This window comes from Zychaea mexicana (genome assembly GCF_025766255.1).
Source record: "Zychaea mexicana strain RSA 1403 chromosome Unknown BDB00scaffold_34, whole genome shotgun sequence".
Taxonomy (NCBI): domain Eukaryota; kingdom Fungi; phylum Mucoromycota; class Mucoromycetes; order Mucorales; family Lichtheimiaceae; genus Zychaea; species Zychaea mexicana.
The window spans coordinates 117,446-143,443 of NW_026516697.1; the positions used below are offsets into that span (position 1 = coordinate 117,446).

Below are 25,998 nucleotides of genomic sequence, written 5' to 3' on the forward strand. Positions count from 1 at the left end.
ATTTTAACAACCTGTTGCAACTCATCTGGACAATTGTGCTTATGGAGCGTTAAATCATTTTACATCGTGCTTCTTTCTTTTTTTTTACTGTAAGCTTTGACGAACTGTCTTGATCATCATTTGACCATTATCGCAAAAGAAATTGTGTTTGTATAGGTTTCTAAGCATACAGAGATCAGTATCGTATCGGGGGCCAGAGTGACAATGCGCAAAAGGTAAAATGTTATATGATACATAGTAAGCATACAATGTGATACGAGTTAATATAATCTCCCCCCTCCCCCATGTCCCTGCGAGAAAAATCATGGACAATGTGTTTGTTGTACAGAACTTGACACGTATAAATAAATACTTTGTTTATATTTGAAGTTACGTACATTTCCAACTACGCTTAGTGCACACACTTACTCTTATACAGACACACATATATTAAGCGCTATATAGAACATGTGCACTATCCTTGCTCTGCTGCATTCAAGCCTTTTGTCAAGAAAATGGGTAGTTTCTCGCGCAAAATATAGTTAATTTCATTAAAGTGAGAGTATATATACTAATTTTGTTTCTCAAAGTCTCAATTTGTTGATGTGTTCTCCCCCTTCTCGATTAATAGATTAACAATTGTTCGTAAAAAAAGGGGATAAACATGAGTGCGTCGATGATGACGGCACAATCTAGAGGGAATCAAAAAGATATGTAGATTAAACAATGGGTGTATGAAATAGCTCATATATATTGGTATCTTAACTGCTTATAGAAACAAACTCGAGTCTGTCATAGGCAAGAACGTAATATATTCCTTCAAAGGCATTAAGACTGATGTATCAAAGCATCGATCATGCAAGCTGCACGTACTACATAGTGAGCTGCAAGTGAGAGTGTCCACGCACATGCACAACACCCGCATATATCACTTTAACTGCAAATAAGCAAGAAACAATGCCGTAATAGTGTCATTACTTTTTTTCCTGTAAAAAAAAAGTATAGAAACTGACGCTCTCTAATCAAAGTAAAAGTGTAGTTAAGGGAGTATCCCCTCCGGAGGGAACATTCTAGAAAATCTCGCTTCAGAAATTACTGTATGTAATTTTGCTTCTCTCTGTATAGTGTGTAGATTGATTGACAAATGCTGACCCGGCTCGAAGGAATAGCTAGCGTGTTTCTTTGATGCATATTTTAGCGGCAGAAGCTGACAAAAAATCAAAAGACAAACAAACAATGGGCTTTTGCAAGTCCACTGATGAAACTCGTAAGCCTTCTTCATCATCGCGCACCATCTCAATCATCACGAGCATATATTTATTAATATTGCAAATGAGATACTTTTCTTTTACGAATTCAATGATCTGCAAGAATAAATGCTACTTTACGTTGACCGAGAAGGATCGTTAATGTGGGGGAAGGAGGGCGAGGGCGGAGCCGCATTTTCTCTTGGCACACATTCATGCTCATTGCATTATTGTTGTCGGTTAAAAGGTAACCCGGTCCATAAAACAGCAGGCCCTAACATACAAAAGCGAGAACAAGCATGACGTCGTGGTGGCAAAACGCCTACTCCGCTATGTATTAAGGCTGAGCTCGACAGGTTACGTTCGTTTTTTTCTTTTCCCTTTCCCCTTCCACCACTGAATGCCCCCGTCGGCTTTTCGTATCTTGAGCTTCCTGAATTGTCGACGGTCTACGTTAAACATGTAAGTGCTTTGTCTTGCTCGAGCAAAAAAAATTCGGTGCACATCCATCGGAAGATTAAGGCAGGATCTTTGTTCTATGCATTCCTCTTCTTTCCCCGCAACAATTGCCCCGCTCTCGCTTTCGTGGTCTTGACTTTCTGACTGACTGATTGAACGCACGCGCTTCTTTCTTTCTTTTTTTGTAATAGTCATCTGCAAAAGAACAGATCACTCCCTTTCTATTCTGCACTACTAGTACAACAGCAACAACAACAACAACAGCAACAGCAACGCAACAGCAGTAATAGTAACACTCGAGTAAACCACCCACCCATTTCCTCTACCACTACAGCACTAGCAGCAACAGCAACAGCACGTAACCTGCATCAACAGCAGCCAAAAAGACACTTTTCTGATTCGATTGCACCTATGCCAGCTGTTGCCACCGACTCTCCTTCAGACTGGGAACTTTCCAGCTCTGGCAAATATTGGACATTTACTCGTCCATTGGAAAAATCCGATAATGACGACCGGCATTATCGTTTAATCAAACTAGCCAGTAACGATTTACAAGTGCTATTGATCCATGATAGCGATACAGACAAATCCAGCGCAGCTTTGGACGTGCATGTGGGTCATTTAAGCGATCCGGTAAGCAGTTTTTTTTTTAAAGTTTCTTTTTTTAAACACTCCCACGAAGCACTTTTTCCAAAGAATGGGGGGGGGGTTGAAGAGAAGATGGGTACGTGCTTGAGTATGTGGAGAAAAAGAAAGGATATTTTAAAAGGGGAGAGGGGCACACGAAAGAGAGTTGGTAGTGGGAGCAATAATGATAATAGAGGACCGGAACGATAAGACGGATTTATCCCATGAATGATGTAATTGCGTGTGCGTGAGCAAGAAACTAAAGTCAAGGGGCAAGAGCCGTAGTGCTTCCCCGGTAGTCTTTATCCGAAAAGGAAACAGGCTGTCTCCCCGGAAATGTGGAATCTGGGGGAAATGTGTTATGTGGGGGGGGGGTGGTTGGAAAGGCTGCTGCTATTACCCACTACCACTGTAAATTTTGGCTACTGTTGCACAACAGATGATTGATCTTGGGCTACGATAGGACGATTTGCAAGGTCTCGCGCATTTCTGTGAACACTTGCTCTTCATGGGAACCGAAAAGTATCCGAAAGAAAACGACTACAACCAGTACCTTGCTGAACATTCGGGTTTCTCAAATGCATTCACTGGCCTCGAAAACACCAACTACTACTTTGAAATCGGCCATGAATATCTGGGTGGTGCGCTAGATCGGTTTGCCCAGTTTTTCATTTCGCCCTTGTTTTCTGCAAGCTGTACAGAACGCGAGCTTAAGGCTGTGGATTCAGGTAAAAATCGACGGAAATCCATTTATCCTAGTGCTATGGCTATGACGATGGGGCAAAGTGGTGATAAAAGATGTGTGGGAAGCTAAGATTGGAAGGGGGGGTTTACATGACCATTGTTATATACACTAGAACACAAGAAGAATCGACAGCAAGATAGTTGGCGTATGTTCCAACTCGAAAAATCGTTGAGTAATCCAGATCATCCTTATTGCCATTTCGGTACTGGTAGTTTGGAAACGCTGTACGACGATCCAAAGGCGAAGGGTCAGGACATTCGTGCCGAACTGCTCAAGTTCCATGACAATTATTATTCTGCCAACATCATGAAGCTTTGTATTCTCGGGCGAGGTAATGTATCAACAAATCGGTTGGTCTGGTTCAGTGATATGGAATTGGAGACGAAGTTCAAGTGCGAAAAGAAAGGATCCCCTTTCCTTTGCTCTTTCTTTCTCTGTGTGCTATTCCTTTGCTGTGTGTATATTTATATTAAGGTTTTTCTAACGGAATTACCTTTTATAATCACGTGTTACCATTCAGAATCACTCGATCAGTTGACCGATTGGGCAGTCGAGAGATTCAAAGATGTGCGCAACAAGGGGATCGAGCCACCCAGTTTCCCTGGCCATCCATTGACAGAGAAGGAATTGATGGTATGACAAGGCTCACCCAGCCTTCCTCCCCCCTCCCCCCTTCGCCGGCTACTACCCCGCGCTGATATGCAGTAGGCAAAATACTAAGGTTATCGTTGGACTAACCTTATTTTACTTGATATTTGTGATGGGCCAAACAGAAACAAATATTTATCAAGCCTGTTAAGGATGTGCGTTCCTTGGAAATGACGTTTCCCTTTCCCGATCAACGACCCTTGTACGCTGTCCAGGTAAAGTGTGTCCTGTTTGCGTAAAATTGCTTTCATATCAATGGTATTAACATGCGATTCTATCTGTAGCCCGGTAGATACATTTCGCATTTGATCGGTCATGAAGGACACGGCTCAATTCTGTCGTTGTTGAAGAAGAATGGTTGGGCAAACTACTTGCAAGTTGGGTCTATTCATGGTGGCATTGGATTCGAATTCTTGCGGATCAGTATCGACTTGACAGAAGAGGGTCTTAGTAAGTGAGAATTTCCATTAGAGAGAGGTGACTGGTATAGTGTCGACTCCACGGATATATGTGTGTGTGTGTGTGTGTGTGTGAATGTGTGTGCATGTTAAAACAACATTTGGAGCATACTTCTCACGAAGATAAACCCTTTTCTTTTCTGGGTCCTTGTGCTACCTTTTATCCACAAAAACAGAATGCTATGAAGACGTTGTCCTGTGCGTATTCCAATATATCGAATTATTGCGGAGAACAGGTGTCCAAGAATCGACGTTCAATGAAGTACGATCTTTGGCATCGTTGGCTTTTCGATTCAAGGAAAAGTACCCACCCTCACAGTACACTTCCCGCCTTGCTGGCCTTATGCAACACGGCTATCCATCGCAAAATGTGCTCAGTGGACCAAGCTTGATTAGAGAGTACAATCCCGAGTTGATCAACCGGGACCTGGGCTACCTGCGACCCGACAATTTCAGAATTATGGTTGCAAGCCAACAGCCACCTGGCAATGTGGAATTCACAAAGAGGGAGCGTTGGTATGATACGGAGTACGAGATCATGGAATTCAGTGATCCTTTGAAGGAGGTAAGAGGGCAAAAAGAGGAAAAGGAGGGAGGGGAGGAAGAAGAAGTGGATTGCTTACTCTGTTTTAAATCAATGCGGGCATGTCAATTTGTTCAGTCACTGCGAGAATTGGAGCTAAACACAGCACTCCATCTTCCTGATCGCAACGATTTCATTCCAACCAATTTTGAAACACACAAAAAAGATATCAAGCATCCAGCCAAGCGACCTGATTTGGTGATGAATACACCAAAGACGCGATTGTGGTACAAGAAGGATGACACTTTCTGGGTGCCAAGAGCAAATGTGTGGATTCTTTTCCGCAGCCCATTGGCTTATGCTACGCCTACGAATTGCGTCAAGACTCGGTAAGATATAAACCTTTTCCAGAATGTCTGTGGGTTAGTAACTGGTGCATGCTCGTTTTCTGTTTTGCGTTTCGTTTTGTTTGATTAGATTATACACGGATATTCTGAAGGATTCGTTGAATGAATATGCATATGATGCCGAAGTAGCTGGTCTTTCATACAACATCGAGAACCAATTGGAAGGAATGCTGGTAATGTCAATTAGAGTGTTTCGAGGGCAAGATTGAGCAATAGTTGACACAATTCCTTTCTTTTTCCTTATCAGCTGGCTATAGGTGGCTACAACGACAAGCTTTCTGTGCTGTTAGTAAAAGTCATTCAAAAGATGCGTGACCTCCAAGTTGATCCTGAGCGGTTTAAGCTACTCAAAGATCAGGTTCGTCTAATTTTGCTGTCTATATCTATAGTTGTAGTCAGTATTGGCTTTGAAATAATAACAACTTTATTATATGATTATGTAGCTTCGAAGATCCTACAGGAACTTTTCTTTGGAGCCACCTTATCAACATGCATTGTATTATCTGTCATATTTCACCCAAGATAAAATGTGGACCAATGCAGAAAAGTTAAAGGAACTTGATGCCATTACGGCCGAGGATATCCAGTCATTCTACCCTACTATCTTGTCGCACTTGCACTTAGAGGCACTTGTGCATGGCAACGTGCAACAACAAGAAGCAGAGCAGATGATGAAGTCGGTTGCTGATATTCTGCAGCCACGTGAGTTGCTTCCAAGCCAGTTGATAGGACATAGAAGCCTCATCTTGCCGGAAGGATCTAAATGGGTATATAAGCGTCAAGTCGAGGACCCGAACAATGTCAATTCCGGCATAGAGTATTTGATCCAAGTCGGCAATGTGACACAGACGGCTCTTCGGGCAAGATTAAGCTTGTTGGCTCAAATTGCACAAGAACCTTGCTTTGATCAGCTGCGAACCAAGGAACAACTAGGTAATGTATCATTTATTTATTTATTTATTTGCACAAGATGTTTACACGTGTCTTATATTTATGTTGTCGTTTCTGATGATACCTATGACGTAAATATTTGATATCTAGGTTACTTGGTTTTCAGTGGCGTCCGAAAACAGACGGGCTCTATGGGCATGCGTTTCATTATCCAGAGTGAACGAGACACTGTCTATCTCGAGAATCGTATCGAGGAGTTCCTTGTCAAGCTGCGTGGTATCATTGCGGGCATGTCCGATCAAGAGTACCAGGCCCAGGTACAATCTCTTATTTTTAAAAAACTAGAAAAAGATAAGAATCTCGGACAAGAAGGCGGCAAATACTGGACACACATTCACTCGGGCTACTATGAATTCGAGCAAGGTAAAAAAAGAAAACAAGTGGAAAGAACGAACAGAAAGAACCAAGAGCTAATCTCTCAACTTGTGATTAATAGTGGACAATGATGTCGCTCAGCTCAAGTCGATCTCCAAGGACTCGCTGTTGGATTTCTTTGACCAGTACATTGATCCGGTATCTGACAAGGCACGCAAAATATCCGTCCACATTCAATCCCAAAAGACGCCTCTGGCAGCAGCCAAATACAAGGTCAACATTGAGTCGCTGCACACGTGTCTGGTTGCACAGGGTGTCACGCGATTAAGCGTGGATGATCTGAGAGCAGCAGTGGAAAAGGGCGATGCTGGCGAAGCATCGATCCAAGCAGTTTTGCGCGAGATGCTGATTGACGAGTCCAAGGGAGACGAAGAAGAGATTGAAGGATTGATGTCGAAACTGGTAGCTGCCATGGGCATGGTAGAGAACAGTGCAGCTCAGTCGAACGGATCGGTGAGCGGTACGTTTGTCACTGTTGACAGCAAAAAGACAGCGCGTCGCTTATCGGTTGCAGATGGCGATTCCTCGGCGGAAAGCGGTCAACAGACTCCCGTACGTGACCACAACAACCTGCCTGAAGGCAACGTCGTCATTTCAGATCCAGTGGATTTCAAGAGCAGGATGGAGTTGAGCCCTGCGGCCGTGCCGCTTATTGATTTTTAGTTTCTCTTTTTTTTTTCTTTCTTTTTCCATATATTAATTATTGATTCGCTTTTGCCGTTTTCTCTCTCTCTCTCTCTTTTAAACCGCCGTCCTCTCTCCTACAAAACCACGCAACACCCAATAACTCACACATGTATATTTGTTTGGTCTTTGCATATTATAAAAAAGATGTCTCTTTTTCCTTCTTGTTTGTTTTTCCTCAAACTCTTTTTAATTATGTATAAAAATAATCATGAACACTCTATGCGTATGGCTACGTGTGTGTATCTATTGTATCGCCGATACTGTTGTTTGTGCTTAATGATAGTGGACAAGTGGGACGTATTCTGGATGGTACATTGAATTCTCGACGAGATCGGCCAGGATCTCTCCTTCCTTCAATCGTGTTCGGCCAATGCCTTGCTCGTAGGCAACTTCGCAGACACGAATGGCTACTTTTGAGGCAACGTCTCTCAGATGCGACACACCTGGGAACAGAATACCCTCCTTGAGTTGCGAGGGTGTTGCGATATCTGCAATTGTTCTGGCTGTCTCAAGGAACATTTCTGGCGTTACTTTACTTGCTTTCGAAGTTACCACACCCAAGCCAACACCCTATAAAAATTACAAGCAGTCAATGTGTTAGATGATAGTAGCATGAGCTCAAATCAAATCAAAAAGACCACACTTACAGGGAAACTGTATGAATTGTTGCATTGGTTGGTTCGTCCCACTTTGCCGTTAGGTAATTGTACATCCTTGAACGGACTGCCCGATGCAAAGATGGCTCGGCCATCCGTCCATTTGAAGGCTTGTTCTGCAGTACATTCGGCATGACTATCTGGATTACTCAGAGGGAAAATGACGGGCTTCTCGTGATACTGGGCCATGGTGCGCACAGCCTTTTCAGTAAAAACGCCAGAGATACCCGTCAGTCCAAGTAGCACGGTAGGCTTCACTTCTTCCACGAGCTGTTCCAGCGACATTCGATCTGGAAGATTTGGCTTGACATAGCATAGCTGACGCTCGTCCAAAGAGCCTTGTGGACGCTCAGGGCCTTGCATGATACGGCTAGGATCGCTAGCCGCGACGGCCGAATTGCCCAACAAACCATGTTGATCCAGCATATAGATTCGACGGTATGCATCCTCTCGTGACTTGACTCTTCCCTGCGCGACCATGCAGTCGATGATGCCTTCACATACGCCCACGCCAGCAGAGCCTGCGCCGACGCAAATGATGCGCTCATCGGCAAGATCCTCTTGTGATAAACCTCGCGCCTTCAACGCTGCCAAAACACCCGCCAGCGTGATCGCCGATGTTGACTGGATGTCGTCATTGAAGCAAGTGATACGGTCACGGTCTGTTAAATTATACATGAAAAGATGAGCTGCTGTGGAGGAGAAAGGGGGGTTTGTGGGGATCGAGTGCCTTTCTGCATTTATTTGCTGCAAGTGACAAACAAACAAAATTGCGTTACTTACACTTGTTGAGTAAATTGTATGCATGCGGATACTTGAAATCCTCGAATTGGATTAGCACATCTGTTTATTTGAATTACATGCACAATGCGTCAATATAATGTGAAGAAATTTCTAAATGAAAACCCTCGATAAAAAAAAAAATTACGTCGTATACTTTACTTGGCCAGCGGGTCATAACAGCAGTAACCCATTCTTCGACAAAGGAATAGTACTCATCTCCTTCGAGGCGTGGATGGCCCATGCCCAGGTACAGCGGGTCATTCAATAAAGCTTCGTTGTTTGTACCGACATCAAGAACAACAGGCAGAACCGCGCGTGGACGAATGCCTCCTGCTGCAACATACTATATGGAGAATATTGTTAATATCGAACTTGCGCCCCTAAATGAAGCTCAACAATCAAAGCTTGTAATAGCTTACCAAACTCAATTTTCCAATAGGGATCTGCAGGCGCAAAACAGAAGATAGAGTTAAATAAATTACAGCCGGCGGCGACGTTTGCGCCTCCCTCTCCTCCTCTCTTCTCCTTCCTGCGAACGCATGTTGTTTATGTCATTATTTACCTGCATTCCGTTTGCGCCTAAATCGCCTAAACCGAGCACTCTTGATCCATCCGTAACCACGATCACATCCACATCATCATGTGGCCAATTGTATGCCATTGCTGACATATTGCCACGGTCCTGACTTGAGAAATACATGCCTCTTGAACGACGATAGATGCTATGCGACTTTTGACTTGCCAGACCCACTATGAATCACACCCTTAGTTGATACTACTACTACTACTACTATTACTACTGCTCCGTCTCTGCTACTAATTGTTCCTCTGTGTTCTTCATAATCTTACCTGTAGGCGTGTAAATGACGCCTGCTAGCTCCTCCAAATGTTCAATGATAAGCTTATAAAACAAGGTTTCGTTACGGTCGTGCAAAGCTGCCAGGAAAACGAACTTGGCCAGCGGTGTTTCACAAGCATCAAGGTTACGCTTGACTCGCAACAACTGCTTTTGCATTTCTTGACATCGTGGTGGTACCAATCCTCGAATGGACAATCGCTCACGCTCATCGATACTGAATGCAGTGCCTTTTTTTTTAGAAAAAAAAGAGTGCGATGCATTCTTAGCAAAAAAATTGTTGTCTTATACTACATCCATATCCAACCCCACTCATTCTATATGCCATTCACTGTTCTTGTATATTATACCTTTGGACAAAAGAGGATCGTGAAGTACATTGACACCACGCCATGGCGTGACATGGACAGTCTTGTCTCTTAAGGGATCGTGGTATGCGCTATATTGGGACTGGGTGTTTATAAACGCACTACTTACACGCACTGCGTTGCTAGGACGATGAATAAGAGCAGGAGCCCGAGACCGAAGCAGGAGACGAGACGACGCAAGAGCCATGACTCGTAGAAGAACGATGGATTAAAAAGTAGCGCGAAAAGGTGCGGAACAAGAGAGAAAGACAAAAAAGAAGATGCTAGCTCTGCGAAAGGAAGCGAGCAATAGACCAATTGCGTTACTTTTGTATTTAAAGATGCTGCAAAGCACGGGAATTCCTTTCTCCTTGCTGCTCTTTACTTAAAAAGAAGCCCTCTCTACTCCTGGATTTGGCGTACATGGAACAAGACCGCGTACACACACATATACGAGCATATATATATAGCGAATGCATGTCCTTTTCTTTTTTGCAATGTGTCATGTGTATACTAACAGGTAAAGATGTAGCTCTGGTGTATTTTGTCTTTGCAGACTGCATTCTTCTTTTGCTTGGCGGAAAGAATATTGTTAGCTCAACGCGGTCCTGTCAATATCAGTAACGATGTGTACAGATTGTGAAAACGCCTCTTTAAATATAGCCATCTTCTAAAACGTTATCAAATAGCAACAAGCGGGTGAAATATATTGCTTGACCGGCCCTATATTAAATCAAGCAAAAGGATATACGTGCGTAATGTACTTCTGTTCGTGACAATGTTTGTTTCCAAGCACCCTATTGGTTTGTCGATTAGTTAGTAGCAAGCCTTCAGTGTGAACACCTCATGTATACGACTCTTCTATCGACCAATGTGGCGTAATCGTGTCATCCCAGATTTGATACTATTACTATCGGTGTGTTGGTCCAGGCACACGGAGAGCCTATTGGAGCTAAGCAACTAAATCAAAAACCCCTGGATTTACGACGGGTACTACACAACAACAAAGGAGCAATGAAGCTGCACGATTCTGAAACCAGCAATAACAACCGAGATTGTATGTATCTGTGTAGATCGAAGAAATAAGGGGGTTGACAAAAAACAAAATTATCCGGTTTGTGTTTGGAAAGAGAGCAGAGAAGAGATGTTACTACATAAAATAATAAGCTATATTGCCTTTTTGTTTTGACACTGTGCATATATAAAATAGCTACTTGAAGTGGGCGACGGGACATGTGCCGACGCGCACATTAGGCATTGGACATAAGGATGTCTTGATTTTCGTAGGACCAAGACCATTTATAGTATAACCTTCTGGATACGCTGGGTGATCGCCTGAGTCATACTGGGGCATATACCGATTGTTTTCGTTTGGGTGAACGGGTGTTCCCAGATACGATTCTTTGCGAGGAAATTGCAGGAAGCGAACATAATACCCGTGCAAATACAAGTACGAGTCAAAAAGTGACTTGAACCACCCGGAAGCCTGTGGTAGGCCCATTGCCCTGCAATCCTGCGGTGTAATCATGCATGAAAAGGCCATTCTGACAAAGGGTCGTGCCCAGCTCGGGAAATGAGAAGCTGTGTTGTTGATCGTGCTTTCAGACACCTTTTCGGTTGTGGGGAAATATCTCGAATGTGCTGCTGCGTATTTCTGTCATCGTTGTGGATGTTACATTCAGTGATGATTTTCTATTATATTGCTAATGCTTTTAATTTTGACACAGATTGATTTATATACCTTATGATATTCTATCATAGCTTTCGCTGATGATGGATAATTTTCCAAGCCCATGCCGTCGGCAATATCAGCCCACATCTTGTATATGGCCTATTAGGAAATGATTGTGTAAATATTTACATCAAAGTTTAAAGCACTCGGCAAAAAAAAAACGCACTGGCCTATATAACATCGGATTGAAGACTTACGTTCATCTCGAGTTCATCCAGCTTTCTGTACCCAAACTTATTGATCCAATAAATCGGCTCACTTACGAACAGCACGAGTTGGTACAGAAAATCACCGTGCAGGATACGATAGCGACTGTGGATCTCGTTCATACGAGCTATGGCATGTGTACGTCTGAGCTCCTGTTCTTCGATTTTCTCGGCAGTCAAACTAGGGTTCTTTTTTCGTTCAGATTGAATGTGGGGGTATACATCTAGCATTTCGTGCTATATTTTGGAGTCATTTTGAGATAAAAAAAAAACATATGATTTAGAAAAGAAAAGGTCGTTTTTTTTTAAATTACATGGAATTGATAGACACCCAATTGTTTTGCACGTATTTACCAGTAGCAAATATGAGTCTTCTTCTCGCTTTTGTGGATTAACGTGGGCCTCCCCGGTAGCAACAAGAAGCCTGCTGATGGATGGAATAGTGACAGATCGGTACAATGCGATATTGAATGCCACATAATGGAGTGCTATATTTTACAATTAGCGATAACAGAGTGAGAAACGATTCTGATCATACATCGTATAGTAGCATATACCTGGAAATTCCTTTCTCATAGCTATGTCAAACACTTTGGCGGCTACTTGAGAATCTTTCAATGCGATACTTGGATCTGGGTATTTCTGTCGTAATTCGTTAATATATCGATACCGGTGGCGTCTGATTTCAACAAGATGATAGACGGTAATTATCCCAAAGGCCGATACAATTGGTTTCCAGTTGTCTTTAACCGACGAGGCGCCTTTATGCAAGTAATTATTGGCTATGGGAAGAAATTCGTCGGTGATCCAAGGAAGTAAGGTAACGCTGATGAAACCCATTATTGTATAAAGAAAATGATAAACAATAGCAATGACAAACTTTTGCGATGGCGCGAAAGTATGTCATTTATATATGATTGATTGCTTTACAGTATAGGAAGAACGCCTTTATCAGCTCAATATGTATTATCTCTTTGGAGCGATCGGAGTGTTATACAAGATAACGCAGATGAGAACATAGCAGGTGATTGATGCCGGGTACAGTTGTACCCGGTTTTTGCAACCGAGGGTTTTCCGATTTTTTATTGCAAAAAGTGAGGATTTGCAAGTAACGAGGTAAACAATTCTGCTTCAAATAGACATAAGATAAGTCATTCTATAAACACTAGCCCATTGTTTATCTGTTAGAGATGATGTACGATACGTTCTGTGGGGATTTCACACAGCTCTAAATGTTACTACTTGCATATATAAGACCGTTCTTTTATTGAAGCTGTCTAGTGCAGTAACCGTTTCATTTTATTCCTCGATAATACGCAGCAGATGCTTCTTTCAGTTGATATTGAAAAAATTGAAGCTGTTTTTACCCCGATAACGTGCAAATCGTATAAACTCATTTGCAAGTTGCAAATTTGCGAAACTACTAAGTTTCTTTGGATTTTTCAAAGAAAAAGTTGCAGATATACGAGGAATTGCAAACCCATGGGTTGCAGAAACCGGGGTGCAACTGTATCTAGATGCTATAGCAATGCTACAGAGATGGGACACTCATAACATTCCGATACACATAAACCTATTTCTACGGACAACAGTGCCGGTGGTGTAACCGTGATGAGCATGGACGTTCCTCGCGTTTAACACAAACAAAACTTTACTGCAGCACTGATAATGAAGAAAGCTTGCATGAACTGTTTCACGTTTTGCATAACCAGCGTTAGTATTATCAAAGATTTGCATGGCCAGTTGACCTTGTGGATTAAGCATATGTACATCCCAAATAAAATGTACTTTTTTTAAAACTCTCTATTAGCAGTATTTTGGTATGATAACTGATAAATTGGAGTAAGTGACACATTTATAATCATTGATATCCGTATCTATCACTATCATGGACATTTTCGTTGGAAGCGATAAAACGTGGATCATGGAAAAAGCTTAACGCATTTTATTCGCAGCGACTATATGCGCCTCTGTGAAACAACCCAAAGTGTTGTCTATTCAAATTAGTTGCTTTAGGATAAATCTCCCAAGGGAGCAAAGAAAATAACCATGGAATGAATGTATTAAAATAATGTAGAAGCATTGTGTCTTACTGTATGGCTGATATAGAAGTGTACCGGCTATTCACGGTAACAACAAGAAAAGTAACGCACGAACATGGGCACCGCAACATGTGAATGTTACTAATAAAGCAACTACAGCTTGAGCTGTATACCACTTTACGAAAAAATAAAGGAGCGTTGCACGCTTGTTAATAACTCGGATAAGCAAAAGCATGATTAGGACCTATAATTATTGCTGGAGGATGATTCTATGTTTGAGACCATAGCTGTTATAGAAGGAGATCATATACGAGAAGGTCTATTTGATATGTCGTCATTTGCCACATCTGTTTGAGCCTTACCATCGAACCTGCTGGCTCCCGTACGTTAGGTTGATCTTGACAGACCCACAAAGATATCAACGGATATAGAAAGTTACGTTCCCACGTTTCTTCATCAATGCGTGAAATTGTAAAAGGCTTATATGAGAGCATTGCAATGTACGCACTCGTCGACCTTTATTTTTGAATGTTGCGTTATACTAGCATTTATCAATAGATTTAATCATTTGTCTTTAGTTCGAACTTGCTGGAATTGTAGGCTGACGTCAAGTTTGGCCCAGGCTTCTCAATCTAGTAACGTAACCCACTGTGTGCAGCGCAGATTTTAACGAAAAGGTCACATGGTTGTTTGTAATACTACCCAATAGTACGCTCAGGCTGGATTGTAACAATGGTTGATGATTATTATAGCCATTAGCGCAGACCAAATGCTGAGCAATAAGGGCTTATATCAACAAGGGATGATGATTTACAGCCAAGAAGACGATTACGCCACCTGAAGATGTTCCGTATTAAGTAAGCGACATCCTGGCTCAAAGGCAAACTGGGATATCACCTAGACGTTCAAGAGGATACGCAGATCCAACGGTTGGGGCAACAGACACCAAAAGATCAGCCTTCTTTCCCCATGTGCTCCGGACCGCTGCAGCATGTATTCATTATGCATTCCTGACACAGCGCAAACGTAATGAACAAATAGCGGGCTGCAATTGGAGGAGCCGAAATTGAAAAGGGGAGGTTGGGTCATATGGGTTCCTTATGCTGACACTATCTCTTGAGGCAAAGCGAAGGAAAACCAGGGCATGCCGCCGTTTTCTTGGTCCACGTTTTTGTTAACACTTTTGCTATTAGCTTATTTGATCATATACAAACTACATAAAATAATATATACTTTACTTTTTCTTCCTTTTATCTCTTCCTCTTTTTCACTACCCCACATTTTGCTTGGGTCATTTCGTGAATGTTGATCTGTCTCAGTTTGATCACTTCTTGGGCAATCGGAAAAAAGCAACAAGAGCATCAACAGCAGAATGGATCTTTTGAGCACCAGCATTATGAAAAGAAAACAACAATGATTAGCGCAAAACCAGGTCCAGTCATCAAAACCACAAATGTTCACGTTGCTGCAGACCAAGGAGAAGCCGATCAGGACAACTCTCCTGACAGCAATCACAAGTTTATTGACGAAAAGCCAACAGCAAAGATCGCGCTTTCGGTCGAGCTAGCAAAACAGCAACACCAGCAACACCGTTGGCCCGGCATACGAGCCGAATCCATTATGTCTAAAGCGAGCGTCGAATCATTGCATCGAATTATGCAAACACAACAACAGCAGCAACAGCCCGGAGATGAAACGACAAAATCAATATACCAGCAGCAGCAGCAGTGGAATTACTCAGCCAAAGCAATGCCCGACACCTTCTCAACTCGAGTCTCAGCAAATGGCAGTGTCGCCTTGTCAGATTCTGACAGTGCAACGGGCGTAGCAGCAGCAGCAACAACAGCGGCAGTTGATGAGCAATATGAAGATCACTCACCGCCGCAATCCCCAGCAGTGGCAAGACTTATCAAACAGCACCGACAAGCAACAATCTTAAGCGAAACAGGCTCTTTGTTTTCGAGCAACAGCTCCGATGCTGTCATGACCAAGTCAGGAGCTACGATAGATCAGCAACGGATATTGGAGACCGCCGCTGCACGGGGCAAAGAGCCATGTGACCAGCCAAATGTAACAAATGACGAAGGTGTCTCAGTCGTACAAACTACAGGAGCAACTATTTCGGATGCATCAAGTATGACGGCTCCTGCTACCGTAATTACTAGCAGTGGCGCCACCACCACCGCAGCACCAACAAGCGCGCCTTCTTACTCCTGCCGTAATGTCGTATTACCGGTCTACGAGTCGCGTTTCGCGCCACCTACATTACAGCAACAACAGCAACCCCAAACGCCTTATGCAATAGGTTCGATTCTCGAATCCACTTTTAGCTCGTTCAGCAGTATCTTCAGTAACAACCAGCAGACTACATCCCACGAAGCGGAATCTTGGACAAAGTCGCTGCAAGACAAGTTCTCCAAGATAGTATCCCCTGTTCCAAAAGTGGATTCTACAACGCATATGCACAAAAAATTCGCAGTTGTGGGTATTCACGGATGGTTTCCGACCAAGGTAAACTACTTTATTATCCCCTCAATTCAAGGCATGAATCCATCTAAATGCATGCAATACGCGTGTATAGCTTGTCCGAAGCATGATTGGCGAACCGACGGGCACATCGCAAAAATTCTGTAAACAAATGATGGCGGCATTGGAACAGTATCTAAAGACGGAGCATCAACTGACTCTTTCGGACGATGCGGTTACTGTGATTCCACTGGAAGGAGAAGGCAAAGTCGAGGAGCGGATACACAAGCTTTTTCTTCAGCTCGTATCCAATTTGGAGTGGTTGGAAGCGATATCCTCGGCCGATATTATTTTATGGGGAACCCATTCGCAGGGCACACCTGTATCGGTCATGTTGTTGCACCAACTCCTGCAAGGTGGACACATTCACTTGCATCGGCAGTCCGTTTGTATGCTCGCAATGGCTGGCATTGGCCATGGTCCTTTTCCCTCGCTTCAAGGAAGCTTAATAGTCAAGGTATATACTTGTTTTTAAATGACATGCACAACGACTTGTTGCGATAAGGAAACCACTCAATCCAGCTATTCAACTATCGTTATCGTTGTTAGTACTTTGAAGCGGATGCCGCACGAGAACTCTTTGACTTTATGGACTCCAATAGTGTCATATCTCAAAAGTTCAGAGAGTCATTGGGGAGCATACTGAACAGTGGCGTTAAAATGGTTCTCGTTGGCTCATTGCAAGATCAAGTCGTGCCACTCTATTCAGCTATACTGGCGGGTGTCTCACATCCAAATATTTTACGAGCTGTATATATCGACAAACATGTTTATACAGACGATGATTTCCTGATCAACTTGGTGGTGTTTGCGCTACGATTACGAAATGCTGGTATTCCTGATCATGGCTTGCTTATCCATGTCAGTGAAGTCTTAGCTGGTAGCATCTATGCATTCGAAGGAGGTCATTCAACGATTTACGAAGAAGTCGACGTATACATGTTGGCCGTACGATACCTCTTTGATACCCCAGGATTGTCACCACTATCTACAATGTCACCACCATCACCACAGAAAGCAGTTTCAGCATCATCATCATCGCCGGTACAAGCATCAATACAACAATCACCATCCAACAGTAGAGGCATACCTCTTGCATCACAGCAACAACCACAAAACGAAGAAGCACTGATGGATCCTTTCAAAGCTGAACTCCGGCTGAACCCTTATTATCTCCCTTGGGTACTGCGCGGAATATTTGAAGACGCTGCAATCATTAAAGTAGGTTGGGCATCACAGGAACTAGGACGACTTCATGAACTCTTTTTACGATGGGCACCAACCAGTGCAAAGTTACGAGAGTTTAAGTTTCGTTTGGAGCCTTTGAAAGATCATATTTTTGGGTCATCATAGACTTTGTACATTTCATAACACATACAATTAGATTATATTCACCCCCCCCACCTCCTTTTACAACAGCCGTTTTAGCTATGTTATGGCTGTTGCTTGCATAAAGTACCTTTTCTCTTCTAAACTGCTATAATGAATAATCACCTATATTGTACAGTTTATCACTTCCCGAATTAACTCTTTCACATATGTATAAATCTATAGATGTACAACAATTAATTTTTATCATCTGATATATTTTTCGTCAGTTCAAGGGGTTATGTATCCCTTTATAAGCAGCGGTAAAATCATTTTTAGATGCGACTTTGAGTATCGCAGTTACATAAATTTGCATCTTGTCCTTGACCTTTGGATATACTGTATCATGAAGGAAGGCTACATAATCTTGGGTCGACATCTCCCTATTTCCTTCATATCCATAAACCCCGTAAGTGCACAAATTTCGTTCCCGGATACATTGCATTCGCTTCTAGAAAAACAAACACTGGAGAGAGATCAAAGTATTCCTATCCTCAGATATGCCTCCATACTATCTGGTCGTCGTTAAACTATCAATTGAGAAATAATGATTATGTAACTACCAAGTCAATCATTAAAGAGAAAATGCTTCTAATGATATACATTTATCCATCCAGTAATATGATTGTGCTACACGATTCATAAATTCGCTGCGGTGCTCCTCGTCTGCTTTTTGATCATATCATATTGATTCCAAGTATTATAATGGCACCACGTCTTGCAAAATTCAAGAGCAGTGCGTTCAGAAGCTCAAGTTGGTGCGCTTAAAAAGGACAATGTCAGCGTTTCTAGCAGTGATGTCTTGCTTGATAGCAGTGCTTTTAATAGCTGCTTTCGACTATTTAGATCCTTGAACTAGCACACGTTACCGTGTGCTCTATCGACAACTTCTGCGGTGCTACAGTATTAATTCTTTTTGCTTCCTCAAAAAACTCCTTCTTGCTTTCATCGCCTAATCAAAGTATAAATGTATATGTACTAGTACAAGTTGTTTTCGCAAACTCTCAACCCTCACTATATCCATACAATATTTGATGATTCTAATGATGAAATTAACGAGGGTCTACCCTAGAGAAATTATATTTCCTGACGTATAAAGGTCCTTTATGCAGCCAGTGCATCACATCGATCGTATTTATGCTGCCTTTTCTCGCTGTGGTATTATAATATAGCTTTCTCTATTCACCAGAGTAGCTTACATTTGACAGCTGCTGTCAGAACAAAAAGTGTCATCAAATATTACAGTGTGAAACAAAGGATTACGACCATTTATGTTGAGATCTGCCCTCTTAAATTTGTTTCATCGACAGTAATAAGATGTCATTGTAGAGAAGTCAGCAGCATAATCCAAAACGTACTTATGCTGTTCAAGATTACTCCCTCTCCATATTGTTGTTATTGCTGTATGGTATATCATATATTGACCTATCTATGCAATTCTAGCATATTAGCGACTAAGATGCCTAGTAAAGGTATCATACTTTGATGTTTGAAACGCACAACGATATGGTAGTGACCATACAAAATTCTTGTATCATCAAGTTGTTTTTGCTGCTTTGGTAACGCATAGCATGAAATCCAGTAGTTTTCGCTGATAACCCCCTCTCCAGTCAATGCACGGTTTTTGGATAATGATATTGCACTCGGTCATCCAATGTAATGCCCTGCGTAAACGCCCGTGCGATCATCATTATGCAGTGAGCATCCCACAATAGCGACTCAGCCCGAAAACTGTGGTGGTGTGACTTTTTGATCAATAACTTTAATAAACAACCATTGAGAAAATGTTATCGATGGCGCTAATAGTAGAAAGCTGGCTGTTTATAACAGAAATACTTGGTGTCATCGACAGCCAATACTCTGCTGGTGGACAGCAAAAACAAGTTTAATAATTATGTATGAAGCCGCCATTATCTTGACATACAGTGGAGTGTACCAAGAAACACAATGTTTTGAGCCATTACTCACTTTTATCTGGTGATATAAAGCTGTATTTTATGCTGGTTTACTTGACTTATGGAACTTTTAAATGAACTCACTGAGTAATTAAAAGAAGTTACGAGAAACGTACTCGGTGGGCAACAATAGTAAAGCATTCGTAAAAAAAAGAACAGAGCTTTTTAAGCATAAAGGTAGCTCGTTTAACTAGGACTATGAAATCCGTGAAAAATATAAAGAGGCGGCGTTCTCTTCTTCTGCTCTCTTTTCTATCTACAAATTACGCCAACGTACCAAAGCACCAAGATGACGATTCAAAGCTCAGTACCAATGCTTCCCGCGTACGCAGCCGGTTTCGACGAGATTCGAAATAACCCTCGCCCCAGCGGGGGCACAATTACTATACGACAGTACCGTGAAAATATTGACAAACTAGCCGCGAAGCATCCATTGCCTAAAGTTATTGTGGAAGATAAAACAATCACACATCATGGTATCGAGGTTAAATTGGTATTGTATCGTCCCCTCGGAACTGAAAACCAAGTACTTCCAGTAGTCTTATTTTTGTAAGTACACTAAAAAGAGGGAATACAACTGAGTCATATACCAAATCAGCAACCTTGAATACATATAGTCACGGCGGTGGGTTCGTGTTTGGATCCAGAAATTCTCATGTTAAAGGAATCCGCGATGTAAGCAAAACAATACGACACTCAAAACATTTCATTCGATGGTCGGCGGGTGGTGGCTTACAACCGTCTTAAAAACATCCCAGATTTGTAATGAAAGCAAAGTCTCGGGCATCTTTGTGGATTACTCCCTTGCAGCTGAGGTGAAATATCCAACGGCTCATGATGAATGCTATACTGCTTTTGCTTGGGTACTGGAAAACAGCGAAAGCATCAACGTGGATACTTCAAAACTTGCGCTTTATGGCGATTCAGTTGGTAGGAACTTGGTAGCATCTATTGCTCGGAAGTATTTTGCCAGGCTAAACTATATGTTACAAATCCGCTAGAACTGCTTACTGTTTGTTTTCCAAACAAATATGCATAGTCATGGCAAAAGAGCGCGGAACGCTTGATAAGATTAAGACCCAGGTTCTTATTTATCCTTGGCTGTACCTTGCTTCAAATACTTTTGAGTCCTATGAACAGTATGGCAATGGCAGCTACCCTTTACCCCGTCGAGAAATGGAATATTTCGACAAAGCCTACTTTACTGAAAAGGACATCAAGGACAAATTTGCTTATCCGTTATTGGCAACGGTTGACGAGCTTCAGGGATTGCCTCCAGCAATCCTATTTATTGCGGAAACAGACTCTCTGCGGGATGAAGGCGAAGCTTTTGCACGGAAACTTATCAAAGCTGGTGTATCTACTACTGCAGTGCGATTTATTGGAGCACGTAAGTTTAGCCTTTTAACTGTTGATAGTATAACGTCATCGTTTATACTAACCATCACACCGCACTGTAGACCACGGATACTTTAATGTACCTTTCGAAACGCCACTTTACAAACAGACTCAAAACATGATTAAATACCACCTCAACGGAGTTTTTCAAACAGAATAAAGCAACAGCTAATAAAAATTGGAAACGGGTATATTAATGAACACTTTATTTGCTTATAAGGTGGACAAAGCATAGTAAAAAATCAGAGCCAATGCGACTGCCGACATTAAACATATTATCGTTAGTTTCAATGCACGGGATTGTTTTTGATCTTCAATTACAAAGTATTTGTTGTAATTATCATCTTTTGCTGCTGTGTCGTTAGTTTGTGATATATGCTGTGCAGTATGGATAGGTAGGATAGCACCTGGTCGAACAGATTTGAAATTGCCAAGGTCGCCTAATGTTGGCCACATCGTACGCACCAAGTGGGCTATCCGACTAGTAGTTGTCGTTTCTTTATCGTTGTACTGACTGAAGAGGCTGCCTGATGACGGCGAACGGCTGTTACTATTGCTGGTGCTTTTGTTATAGAATGGCGGCGATGACTGTCGTCGGGTCATGCAATCTCGACACTGGGCAGGGTCTGAGCGGGAAGAAGAAGGATGATCGAAGCTGCAATAAGATCCAACCGAAGGCCGTGGATGCTGTTTTTGGAGGAGCGGTTGGCGCTCATTGGATGTTACTGCTTCTACTGCTGCTGACCTGAGATCTTCCTCAGATACTGATTTGCCTTTGGTACTGCTGGGAGTGGTTGCGCGTGTGCTTGGAGTCCGATTATTACTGCTAATACAGCTACTGCTGCTGTTTGTCGACGCAGGAGAATAAATTGCTGATGTGCTGCTAAAAGGGGTAGGCGGTAATTTTAGCAAGTTACTTCCGGATGAAGCGTTGTGTTCCATGGCAAGATTCACACGTAATAGCTGTTTTAAAAGCTGTCCGCGGTTTTCAGATCGTGATAAATCTTGGTTCATTTTTGATAGCTATCAATGACATGACAATTAATCAGTTTAATTTCAAAGCAAAAAGTATGAGAATTCAAAAAGATTGGCATCTCACCCAATGTGGAGTTGTTTGAACTGTATCTGACATAAGACCGCCAATACCATGAGCATATACGGAAAAGTCGTGCACTGGCTCAAGCTATTTGTTTTGAATCAACGGTATATGTAAAATGTCAGATTTAACGCATGCAATGAATGCATCTTCGTTAGTAGCAAGGACTTACCAAAGATGAAGAGCAAAGATCCAACAACCAGGCATGCCGTTGACGTGAGACGGAGGGATAGCTGATTTTGACGACAGCATAAGGGAAGCGAACCATGTCATCCGATGAAAATGACGGATACGGATAGGTTTCATTCGAGCTGATACGGGACTTGGGTGGTGGTGGCTGATGATCAAAGTAATCATCGCATTCCGACGAGGAGGAATTGTAGCATCGATAGCTGTCCTCGTTACGGTCGACAGCTTTCTGAACACGTGCGTGACGAGCAATGGCGATATCCGTGTCAATTGAAATGACCAACTCGCTCTCGTGATCAGAGAAGACTGTGCGACGAAGCGTTGTCTTCAACACTAAGGAAACAAAGATTGAGTGATATTAGTTTGGTTATTTTACGTGTATCCTTTACGGTTTAATATACCTGGTTCGATCCGTCTCGATCGAGCATCATTTTCCATCTGCATGATTTTCTCTTCCATCGACGAATCAGTACAGTCACTGGAGCCATGCACAAGCGACGTTCTTCGGTGGCGACAGTAAGGCTTGTTGAGAAGATGTTTAAAGGACCACTCTCCATTGAGCCATGGCTCCATGTTCTTTGCTTTAAGCCACAAACGATGCCGTGTGTATGCTTTGCTGTCATGCCGACGACGTTGTTGTCCTTGTTGCTGGTAATCGTGCTCATCAAATGAATTCTTTTCTTCCTGGAGGTGGCAAGGAGTCTTGTCAAAACTTTTGTGTCTTATTGACGATGCTGTAGTAGAATGAGAGGGTCGGTACACTTTCTCCTCCATGGCAACAACCGGTTTTGAAACGGATGGATCTCGTTGATCTTCCTCGTACCATCGCATTCGCAAAGTTTTGCATTCTCGCTGCTGCGTGTTAGAGTAGTTTACACGATTGTTGTAGCTCTCAAGATTGGGTGTATCGAGATGCAGCGTTGTGATGGTGCTTTGATTGCTTTGCTGGCTACGTCGTGAGGCAGTGTCAACTTGCGCAGGTGGAAGATGTGAATCGCTTAGGTCAGTGTACTTTGCAATGTATAGCATGACTTCCGTAAGATTGTCAGGATGGACCCAGAATTGCTTGACGGTGAGCATGTCGCTATTATTCTTGTTTGCAGAGCTCAGTGATGCAGTTTCATCATCGTCATAATCTTCACTGTCCGACGTCGTGGCAGGAGATGGTGGCAGTGTCGCTGTAGGCAAAAGTGTTGTTGTCAGCCGAGGTGGTACGGTGGTGGTGGTGGTTCTCGTAGTTGAGTCGACGGTTCCTGTGTTTGTTATGTAAATGCTTGTATAGTTGGGCACTTGGCGTAGCTCATCATCATCTCCACCGACATGCGGATCCCATGAATGCAAGGACGCTGGAGTGCTATAGTAGTGCGTCTCAGCATCATCATCATCACTATCATGGGGATCATTACGATCTACAACAGCCGAGAACGCTGACATATCATTATGACAACTGTTCACTAACCGGAGTTGGTTGGAACGCATCGCCTTGTATATTTCGTTAAGCGCGACGACAAGGGAAAACACCTGAGCAGGCTCGCAGAACGGTTTGCTGGCCACGAGCCGAAACATTTGGTTTTGCAGAACCGTTTGTTGTTGTTGGTCGTGTGGAAGACGCGCAGGGGATGACAGATGACGGTCGTATTTGTGCACGATAGCAAACAAATTGCAATAGTTTGCCTTTACGAAATGCGCCAAGTGTTGCACATCCCAGGGCAAGGCACTCATTTCGGACTCGAGATGCGAGAGACGTTTGTGGGGCTCCTTTTTTAGATAGCTTGGGTCATTGTTGCTTTTGTTACAAAAGTCGAGTCGGCGCTGGATTTCACCCAGTTTGAGATGATAGAAATCGTGTACCTAAAACACAATCAATTTTTTTTTTGTTTTTGTTATTCCTCCAAAAAGGTGACAAACAGAGTCTGCCTCTTACACAAAGCTCTTTTCGCTCCCTCCCTTTGTGCAACCTCTTGTCGCATATTTTCTTACTTTGGTGAGCTCAGATTCTAGTGTCCGTAAAAAGGAACGGTCTTGTCGTTCCATCGAGCTTTGTTGTTGGTGATGTGTCATCTTTTCAAGTTCTTGGTCGATACGATCCGTATCCAAGTAAAAGAACCGCCATTGTAGCTGTTGCTGCGAGCTCGCATCATTCTCGTGTGTCAATAAATATGTTTTGTTGCCAATGCCATCATCCTTGTCGTCGCCTTTGCCGTATGCTCGAGCAATGTCTGATAGCTGACCCAACGTGGCTACATGGCGCGTCGGAACAAATACGGATGGCAATCGGCTGAATAACGTGTCGAGCGGGCGATCATATCCCGCCATTTCAGACGGCGTGCGTGATGTCTCCATTTACGCCTCAGAAGACAAGAATTGCAGAGGAAAGTGAATAAAAAAGTGGAGGAAGAAGGGGAAAAAGAGAGAGAGAGAGAAGGGGGAATGAGAAAGAAGATCGGGCCTTTTTTTTTCTTTTTACTTACTTGGATGTATATGCGTAGTCATTATATAGAATCCTCCAAATAAACTTAGAAAAATAATATCATACCCAAAGGTTCACTCGCTGTCGAGATCAATATTTGGAAACTTCTAAACAGTCTGTTTATGAGTTTCATCACTACGTCCGAACGTTTCTAGTCCCGTATCGATTAAGACGAAAAGTGTCTCGCTCAAAAATACCAGAACGTACGATGTACTCCTAACCTGTGCTGTAAGCAATTCCTGCGATACTACTGCTGCTTTGAATACCTAACATTTTTGCTTTGTGTCACTCCAAAAGTGAAGCTTGTCAAAGTCTTGCTGCATCAAATGATTATGACAAGTTCACCGCTGACAAATCCGGTTTTTTCTTTGGTCGTAGTTTTGCTTGCTGCAACGTCGCTCATTTCCCTGAAGCTCTTCATAGCATTCACTGTTGACTCACTTATGAATGCTACCGATGGGAATTTTTCATGTGGCCATTTTTTTCTTGCTGCATTAGCTTGCATGGCCTCTAATGAAAAGAAGCTGCTACTGCCACACGTTTAACCAAAACATATCTGGGTCTGAGCAGCTAAAGGAACCATATGGCCTGTCATCACTATGCTCACATGACTATGAAAGTAAAGATCGGGCATATCAGTGTACCTTTTTCATTTTAACCAATCAATCGAAGATGGTTTTTCTTTTGCCAGCCACAAACACAACAACGGGATAGTTGATACCATTTATTCAATATTTTTACTGACACGATGAATTGTTTGACAACGTGGTTTGGAAGCGCATAACAGCTATATGCACGTGGAACAAACCAATGGCTAAACTTAGCTCATCCGGTAGAGTTTATACTGCCAATACTTACCATCAGGGAGGAAATCTGAATCAGATCGTGATGTCGCGTGCCACATACAAATGCCCAAAAACCGTTTAGCCTTCTGCACCTTTGAATGTCTCAAACCATAATCTTTGTTCCTGTGGTTGATACCTCTTGAATCTTTTTCTCCTGATGCAGCACTTATAGTAGCATCGTGTTTGTATATTACAGTATCATTCAGCTTCTAGGAATAAACTTCCGAACTTTTTACACTCTAAATTTGTTAGTAGTAGTTAGTGGTTATAGAAGGTTGTAATACCACTATACCATCGATCAGGTTACAAAAAAGCTCCGCAACAATGCTGCTCCTCACTTGTTTTACTTTATAAGCTTTTAGCTCATACATACATATTTATCTTATTCCACCATCCCCACCCCCACTCACCCAACAACAAAAG

General features: G+C 42.5%; 6 protein-coding genes across 6 annotated transcripts; 3 read left to right on the plus strand and 3 right to left on the minus strand.

The window, feature by feature from the left end:
• The first annotated feature begins 1,548 nt into the window (after positions 1–1,548).
• BDB00DRAFT_821973 (Metalloenzyme, LuxS/M16 peptidase-like protein) lies at positions 1,549–7,254 on the plus strand. Its single transcript, XM_053123435.1, has 14 exons — positions 1,549–1,688; positions 1,877–2,318; positions 2,776–3,040; positions 3,170–3,388; positions 3,578–3,690; positions 3,831–3,920; positions 3,990–4,155; positions 4,340–4,728; positions 4,825–5,075; positions 5,164–5,266; positions 5,341–5,451; positions 5,537–6,026; positions 6,135–6,407; positions 6,481–7,254. Exons 1-14 carry the CDS (start codon positions 1,627–1,629, stop codon positions 7,080–7,082), a joined length of 3,576 nt encoding a protein of 1,191 aa, XP_052979914.1. The 5' UTR covers positions 1,549–1,626; the 3' UTR covers positions 7,083–7,254.
• Positions 7,255–10,373, minus strand: BDB00DRAFT_821983 (uncharacterized protein). The gene is made up of 8 exons (XM_053123436.1): positions 9,752–10,373; positions 9,395–9,631; positions 9,108–9,295; positions 8,965–8,988; positions 8,705–8,888; positions 8,546–8,605; positions 7,754–8,424; positions 7,255–7,676 (listed from the first exon to the last, which is right to left on the minus strand). The coding sequence occupies exons 1-8, from the start codon at positions 9,954–9,956 to the stop codon at positions 7,380–7,382; spliced, it is 1,866 nt and encodes a 621-aa protein (XP_052979915.1). The 5' UTR covers positions 9,957–10,373; the 3' UTR covers positions 7,255–7,379.
• Positions 10,374–10,843: 470 nt separating this feature from the next.
• BDB00DRAFT_821989 (uncharacterized protein) lies at positions 10,844–12,579 on the minus strand. The gene is made up of 5 exons (XM_053123437.1): positions 12,244–12,579; positions 12,041–12,174; positions 11,678–11,923; positions 11,490–11,579; positions 10,844–11,402 (listed from the first exon to the last, which is right to left on the minus strand). Exons 1-5 carry the CDS (start codon positions 12,524–12,526, stop codon positions 10,959–10,961), a joined length of 1,197 nt encoding a protein of 398 aa, XP_052979916.1. The 5' UTR covers positions 12,527–12,579; the 3' UTR covers positions 10,844–10,958.
• Positions 12,580–14,809: 2,230 nt separating this feature from the next.
• BDB00DRAFT_821992 (uncharacterized protein) lies at positions 14,810–17,848 on the plus strand. The gene is made up of 3 exons (XM_053123438.1): positions 14,810–16,239; positions 16,310–16,711; positions 16,804–17,848. The coding sequence occupies exons 1-3, from the start codon at positions 15,031–15,033 to the stop codon at positions 17,605–17,607; spliced, it is 2,415 nt and encodes an 804-aa protein (XP_052979917.1). The 5' UTR covers positions 14,810–15,030; the 3' UTR covers positions 17,608–17,848.
• A 2,042-nt stretch (positions 17,849–19,890) lies between these two features.
• BDB00DRAFT_763275 (alpha/beta hydrolase fold-domain-containing protein) lies at positions 19,891–21,053 on the plus strand (the record flags this gene model as incomplete). Its single annotated transcript, XM_053119389.1, has 4 exons — positions 19,891–20,126; positions 20,195–20,252; positions 20,336–20,538; positions 20,579–21,053. The coding sequence occupies 4 exons, from the start codon at positions 19,891–19,893 to the stop codon at positions 21,051–21,053; spliced, it is 972 nt and encodes a 323-aa protein (XP_052979918.1).
• Positions 21,054–21,188: 135 nt separating this feature from the next.
• BDB00DRAFT_928795 (VTC domain-containing protein) lies at positions 21,189–24,603 on the minus strand (the record flags this gene model as incomplete). The annotated part of the gene is made up of 5 exons (XM_053128938.1): positions 21,189–21,998; positions 22,075–22,158; positions 22,244–22,593; positions 22,662–24,111; positions 24,241–24,603. 5 exons carry the CDS (start codon positions 24,601–24,603, stop codon positions 21,189–21,191), a joined length of 3,057 nt encoding a protein of 1,018 aa, XP_052979919.1.
• Positions 24,604–25,998: the final 1,395 nt, after the last annotated feature.